Source organism: Rhagoletis pomonella, unplaced genomic scaffold (assembly GCF_013731165.1).
Source record: "Rhagoletis pomonella isolate Grant_MI unplaced genomic scaffold, Rhpom_1.0 Rhpom_scaffold_00006, whole genome shotgun sequence".
Lineage (NCBI taxonomy): Eukaryota > Metazoa > Arthropoda > Insecta > Diptera > Tephritidae > Rhagoletis > Rhagoletis pomonella.
In genome coordinates this window covers 14585287-14593089 of record NW_023458560.1, presented here as the reverse complement: position 1 = coordinate 14593089, position 7803 = coordinate 14585287, and the positions used below count along the sequence as shown (strand labels likewise).

The 7803-nt window shown below is 33.7% G+C and overlaps 2 protein-coding genes across 2 annotated transcripts in view; one reads left to right on the top strand and one right to left on the bottom strand.

Annotated features, from left to right (window-relative positions):
- LOC118740437 (peroxiredoxin-6-like) overlaps nt 1-1653 on the top strand; it is a 5242-nt gene extending 3589 nt beyond the window's left edge. The window contains exons 2-4 of the mRNA XM_036471984.1: nt 756-1130; nt 1197-1272; nt 1347-1653. Of these exons, the coding sequence (XP_036327877.1) occupies nt 756-1130; nt 1197-1272; nt 1347-1475 (580 nt within the window). The 3' untranslated portion in view covers nt 1476-1653. The remainder of the gene's footprint in view (nt 1-755; nt 1131-1196; nt 1273-1346) is intronic.
- The window catches only part of LOC118740432 (rho guanine nucleotide exchange factor 7), a 167912-nt gene that overhangs the window by 38680 nt on the left and 121429 nt on the right, over nt 1-7803 (bottom strand). The window lies entirely within an intron of this gene.

Sequence of the window (7803 nt, the reverse complement as noted above, 5' to 3'; positions counted from 1 at the left end):
TAGTTTGTATTTTAAGCTGTCATCATTAATATCTGCATGTACAGACTTACATATGTATGTATAAATATTAGGGTCGCTCTGATTCTTCGAGCTTGATTTATTTAATGTGTTACTCCTTATAAAGAAATGCTTTGAATAAAATGTGCCCCGCGGCCTCAATAGGATTGATATTTGGAAAATTATAATAATCCTAAAAAAGTATAGTTTGCATATCGGTATAAACTAAAAACAAAATATGTGCGAAATATATGAAAATATTTTCAGTTTACATTTATCCTTTTTGATGGATATAAGAAATATGCTTTGAAATTTTTATCCTTCAATATATCTGCTTTTGATTGTCATTATTGATTAACGCGTTCCTAATTTTTTTGGCTTTGAAATCCGAGTTATTCTAAAAATGCCTCATAAGAGCCACCCTATACTGGTTGAGTGGGGTATATATATATATATATATATATCTGCATGTATGTGACGCAGATAAGTGTGAATGGCAAGTAATTTAAGTGATACGGAAAATTTAAGAAGGATATGATGAAGCTTACAATCACACTGCAGGCATGGCAAGTATGATTATAAAAAAAATACTTTGGATGCTTTTTATTAATGCGCCTATGACCATAACCATCGATATAATTTTTCACTGCTACAAATAAATAAAAAATATATACATATGTACATATGTAAGAATTAACTCTTCCATTTAAAATTGGTTTACTTACTTAAACCACCAATTGCATTTCTTCTTTCCACAGATGGGTTGTACTATTCTCGCATCCGTCGGACTTCACACCCGTCTGTACCACTGAACTGGGTCGCATCGCTGTCCATCAGCCGGAGTTCGCTAAGCGTAATGCCAAGTGTTTGGCCCATTCAGTGGACGATCTGAAGTCACATGTTGACTGGGTAAACGACATCAAGTCCTATTGTCTGGATATTCCCGGTGAATTCCCGTACCCCATAATTGCCGATCCTCATCGTGATTTGGCTGTACTCTTTGGCATGTTGGCTGAGGAGCAGAAGCGAGATGCAGAAATTGGCAAAACCATACGCGCACTCTACATCATCAGCCCCGATCATAAAGTGCGTTTGTCGATGTTCTATCCCATGTCCATGGGCCGTAATGTTGAGTAAGTTAGCGATGAGCTTTAAATATTGTCACGAGTATTTCTCATTTAAAGTTTTTAATATTCTAGTGAGATTTTGCGTTGTCTCGACTCATTGCAATTGACAGACAAGCTGAAGGTGGTGGCTACACCCGCTAACTGGACGGTGAGTTTTGTTTTTGTCTTCGAGTTTATTTGTTGACTTATAATTTATATACCTGTATCTATTTCTCAATACAGCCTGGTACGAAAGTTATGATTCTACCCGATGTGACCGACGAGGAGGCAGATAGACTATTCCCAAAAGGCTTCGACAAGGTGTCAATGCCGTCCGGTGTCAATTATGTCAGAACCACAGAAAATTATTAGATTTTAATGCTGCAAAATTATCAAAATCATAATCAAAGCAAAAATAATTACAATTTGATTCTGTTCGAATTGAGTTGGTGCCCTTATCTGTATGTTTTAAGTATGTGCTGATCATTTTAAAAATGATTTTGTGCTTGATTTTTAGATTATTGTTATTTTTAAGTAAAAAAGCAAAAAATAAATTTTGAGTGCAATTCAATTTTTGACTTTTAAATACATAATTATGTATATGTATGTGCTTACAAATTCTTAATGCAAAAATCATTGTTCTAGCCCGGAACTTTTTTTAATTTGCTCATCCTCTCTTACGAAGAAAAAGGTCTGAAGTTACACTCATTGTTAACTCTCATGGTGGAATTATACCAGGTGAAGTAATTAGAGTGAGATTGTGGCACTGCCTTATTGCCTTTAAAATTTGACTATAAGGTAGCGGATATCAGAAAATAAAGCGAGAAATCTGTTTTATTACTTCCTCCACTTATTGCGCTATAGTTAATTCTATAGTTCTGAACCTTTCGTGCTGTCAAAATTATAAACTACGGCGTTGCCAATATTAATGAAATTGATCTCGTAATTGGAAATTTAAAGTTTAAGGGCCTTTATCTCGGCTGCCTGTTAAATGCAAATAGCAAGCAGTCTATAACGGCGATAACGATGTTAACTGGGAAGATAAATTTCGTTATCGACTCCCTGCACGGCCTTATATAGTTTGTAGTCGATCACGTCGATAACAATGTTTAACCTGTATTTAGGGCCGGTTGCTCAAAGCCTGGTTGACACTAATCATCAGTTAACATCGTTATCGACGTTTTCGACTCCATGCATATAACACGGTGTCAGTAACGATGTTAACCGATGATTAGTGCCAACCAGGCTTTGAGTAACTGGTCCTTAGTGTTAATAAGACGTTGAGGGCCGGTTGTTCAATGTCTGGTTATCACTAGTTGCCGGTTGAACATCATTATCGACGATTTCGACATCATGCATACAACATGTGATCGATAAAGCAGTCGTTGTATTTAACCGGAGCTTCTACCTCCGATTTGTGCTAATCAGACATTGAACAGCCAACCCTAACTCCCAGTGAAGCATCGTTATCGACGTTATCGCATGCAATAATTAAGAAATTAATAATATCGCTGCATGCAAATCATAAAAAATGCAATATATAATGCTTTTCTCAAATTGAGGGGTTTTTTCGTTTTTAAACAGTGGAATCGTGTTTCTCGTCTCACAATCTTAATATACATAAGTATAATAAAACATACAAAAAAATATTTTTTGGAACAAACCCCGTGGATTTTGGACGTTTTTTTTTTTGAAGAACACTATTTTTGACCAAGTTCTTTAAGGTTAAGGAGTAATTGTGGCTCAATGGCAACATTATTACGTGCAAAGGAATAACATTAGCTTTCAGAAGGAATAACATTAGCACACAGTCCCTAAAGCTTAAATTAGTGGTGATATAACCATAACGATATAAAACACTGTTCCACTGTTCCAACCAACCTTATGGCCAACACTGTATTCGATTAATGGCCATAGAAACCAATTGAATTTTGGAATCAACTGATATCTGAACAGGGAGTAAAAACGTGTTGCCAGAAGTTCAAAAAAAATAAATATTGTTCACAGCCAATGTTTTGGCATTAGTGTAGAATATGAACCATTTAGCTGCTTATTCAAAAACCAAAAGTGTGGTTCGATAGAACTATTCACGCTGATTTCAACTGTACCAAAATTATTTGGCGCAAAAATATAAAATTTAAATTAATTTTTTTTTTTTAATATTAACATCTTATGAACTACATAACCGATTCAAAAACTAGTGATGCCAAAATAAAGACAATTAATTTATCTTTCTGTTAATGTGCACAATTTATATGCTTTATTATATTTTTAATCCAAAAATACTAAAAAACGAAAGGAAATTTCGTATATTTTCATAAAATAACCTTTTTTAACAAACTTTCATAATTAATGTCAAAGCAATTTATATTATTAAAAAAAGTAAAAGTAATTACATTTAATTTGATGTATATATTTTATTATGATCTGCTGCTGAGTTTTAAGAATTGAGTGTTAATTTAGTGATGGTGAAAGATGTTCTACGATATTACACATTTTCCGTGGCTTGTTCCGCGTCTGGCAACACCGACTTTGTTGACTACGAAAAATAAGCTGTTTATTGTTATGGTACCTATAATCGACTAATTCAACCTTAAATTGGAGCGCCAAGCGTTGCGTTTTCTTTTGCCAACGAGCGCCAGCGCGCGCTATACCCAAATAAACGCGGCGTTGCTAACTGTGCCTCAATGGCAACATTTTTACGTGAAAGGGAATAACATTAGCTTTCAAAACCATTTTGTTTCATAACAAAATGTTGCTTCTGTCGAAAACGCTACGATGAATTCGCATGGAGTGTTCAAAAAGCACACTGTGCGGCAGGTAGGCGGTTACAGCGTCAAAAAAGCGGGTGAAAAAGGAACATGACAATAAAAAAAAAACGCACAAACAAATTATTAGTTCAATTATAACCGTACTCGTTCGCAGAAAAGTTCTGTATCTAAATGAAACACCAGCACTTGTATTCGAAATCCATAGAAAACATCTGTTTTTATTATTTGCTTTACATTTGTATGTATTTGTTTTTTATCAGATAATACCATAATGTTTTTGTTCTTATAAATAATTATTTAATGCTTTTAACTTTTTTGCATTAAGCCAATAATTGACTATCGAAAAATTTTATCAATGAACATTTCACTAAATTAAACTACAACGAAAATACAATACTTAGCAACAAAACGCTATCGAACAGTATATATTCAGGGCTCGAATCGTAACAGTCGTGAACGAGGAACTCGTCACGTAAAAATTCAAACCGTTGGCTTAGTGCGCAAACGTGCTAAGTCCTTTTTTTAATTTTTCAGGAGGGCCAAAAAAACTTTCTAACTTTTTGTTGTTAATATTTTCCTAATCTGTACATGCAGTTTTCTTCCTTATTTCGTCTTGTTTCAGTACCAATAATCGGCCAATTTCAAAATAAAACTGTTGCAGACTTATAGGATCTTTTGGGACTTACCACATTTTCTCTTAATGATTTTGTTATTTTAATGTGGACTTAGCAAATTCTCTATCAACCGGTTTTTCTTTTTTTTATTGTTAAAATCTTTAGTTCTTTATTTTAAATATATTTTATTGTTTAGTAGTTTACTGCAAATACTGCTGAAACTTGCTAGAATGTAACATTCGGATAGTTTTTCTTCTTACATCTGAAAGCATGAGTATGTGTCAATATTTGATATATAATTAAAATATATTGTTCCTCCTATTGTTTAGGAGTTATAAATGTTTCAACAGTGGACTGTTACATTACAAGTTTTGGAAGTATTTTTTAAAGCTGCCTTATATTATCGAAAAAGTCCAATCTCCTTATATAACTCAGGAATTACGTGTTTATTGAACTAATAAAACTTATTTTGAGGTCAATTCAGAAAGACTGTTACGTCACAGTAAAAGACTTGCAGTCTGTTTTCAATTCAGAACTGTAGGTCGTTTCAGAAGTAATCTCTCTGTCCCTATCTCTAAATAAATAAAAAATAATTTCACCTGAAAATTCAATTAATAATAATAATAGATTGGCGCTTACACATATGTTAGTGTTTGGCCGAGCTTCTCCTTCGTCGGCCGCTGTGGTGTAGTGGTAAGCAGTGCGCGCTTCCACTCCGCAGCACCAGGGTTCAAACCCTGGTCAAAGCAACATCTCAAAAAATATAGAAAAAAGGTTTTTTCTTAACAGCGGTCGTCCCTCGGCAGGCAATGGCAAACCTCCGAGTGTATTTCTGCCATGAAAAATAGCTTCTCATAAAAATACAATCGCCGTTCGGAGTCGGCGTAAAACTGTAGGTCCCTCCGCTTTGTGTGACAACATCAAGGCGCACGCCACAAACCGGAGGAGAAGCTCGGAAAATTCAATTAGCAACAAGTAATTTTTAAGCAAAAAACAAACCCGACTTCAATCTATACACTGAGCCAAAAGTACAATAGTTTTTTCAACCGAGTTATTATTTGGTTTTTTCATGGTCAGTACAATCGGTAATGTAAGAAATGTGATTTAAGTTGAACATTTGAAAACCAATTCGTAATAACGTAATAAATAAAAAGCTTAATATTTTTTCTGTTTTTTGGTTTTTTTTTTTATTACGAAAGAGCATCTGTGAAGTGCAGAATCAATTAAACGGCGAAGAAAATTGACTCAAGTTGAACATTTAAAGACAAATTTATATAGCGGCTGTAGCTGAGTGTGTATAGATGCTTGCTGTTATTTGTAGGGTTTGAACGATACTATCGATATTGAGTAAGCATCGATACTAAGGATATAAAAATGAGTACTTTAACACTCGATACCTTATTTAGCGATTTTACTCGATACTTTGCAAAGTACTCGTAGTATCGAATGCTTTTTAAAAAAACACACTTTTTAAATTTTTTTCTTCCATTGGCAACCCAATATTCTTTGCTTATATGGATTACTATCATTCAATATTGTCCATCGCTTAAGATAAACTGAAATTTCGTATAGTCTGTTGCATAACATAAACCAAATAAATTAAAGTTTAATGGCCTTATTAATAAAAAAATAAAGTAGGTTTAAAGAGCTTAATAAAATGACATTTTCTTACATTTTTCAGTTTATAAACCTTTTCTGTTTTTTATGAATAAGGCCATAAAACTTTACGCAAAGTTCACGAAAATGCAGAAGTTTTAGAGAACTTTTGGGTTTGCAGTTTTGCAACCTATGCAGTTTTACGTGTAGCCTACTACCGTTGACTTTTACTTCAAACTTGCCCATTATTATACTAAAATTGAATAGGCTACAAAAATTCATACCCAAAAAGTTTACATAAATTCTTAATAACATTTGAAATTCGTGAAAGTATATATATGTATCGTCGTTTAAAGTGCAAAACCGCGTATCAACAAAATGCAAAACCGCGTATGTCAACTTGTAGAAATTATTTTCTAGAGCGTAAAAACACTCATATTTCAAAATGGTTCTGTTTTTTACAAAGCAATCGCATTTCTGGCTAGTATATTTCAGGACGTATGGATAAGGATTGAGCCAAGAGCAAATATTTTAAATTTCTCTTCTTTCAATTTCAGGAAATAACTAGATATACGATTGAAGAATAAAATAACTTTAGTATCCCAAACAACGTATTTCAATGAGTGCGATACTGACTAGTATCGATACTTTTTCCCTGATACTTTTAGAGTATCGTTACCATGAGCTCGATGCTAGAATGAGTACTCAGTATCGATGAGTCTGAAATTTCGAACCCTAGTTATTTGCTAATCCCGTCAGGGGCCACGTGTTAAAATGATTGTAAACGTTGTTGTTTTGTATCTCCGAATTATGAAAAAGCATCTGTGAAGTGCAGAACATAAGCGTGTTCAAACGAAAAAATCGCCAACCAAAAGTTTGGTTAATGTAAACAAAATTGTGGTTAATATTATCAAATCATTGTTGAAAATATCAACCAAGGCATTATTAATATTAACCAAAAATCACGTCGATTCCTTTTCAAGTTTGAATTTGGTAATACTAACCAATTTTTTGTTGATTTTTCTCTCAGTGTATATATAAAAACGAGATGTCTTTCGTATGACCGCGATGTCTGACCAAACAGCTGAACCGATTTCGCTTCTGTGCAGAGCGCTTTTTTGGAACTTCTGTGGAGAAGGTTTTCCGATAAAAAAATTAAAACTTTATGTTTTTGTCAATGTTATTGTGGCTTGTTAACATTTTATTTTTAATATTTTTTATTGAGCTTTGTACCACGATTGTTTATTAGGAAAAATTGAAAAAGCAACAAAGTCTAAGCGGTAGAAGTTATAGCACTATTTCGGAGATCACCACATCTCCTCATCAGACTTCTTTTTTCTAGACTTCAGCAGGAATCGAACCTGCGAATTCGATGTTCAAAGTCAGAAGCGTTAACCACTGAGCTATGTACATCCCGTAAACTCTTGTTGCTAATTCATTTTCCTTATTCAACCAACTACTATCAAGTGCAGCTGATTTGCCGCTATTTAGACTCGACAGCGTGGTTGTTGTTGTCAATTCTATACATCCATTTGCTAATTTGCTTTTTTGTATAGTTTCAGGCAGGCTCTTCCTAAACTATGTATTTGTCAATGTTATTGTGGCTTGTTAACATTTTATTTTTAATATTTTTTATTGAGCTTTGTACCACGATTGTTTATTATTAGAAGTCTAGAAAAAAGAAGTCTGATGAGGAGATGTGGTGATCTCCGAAATAGT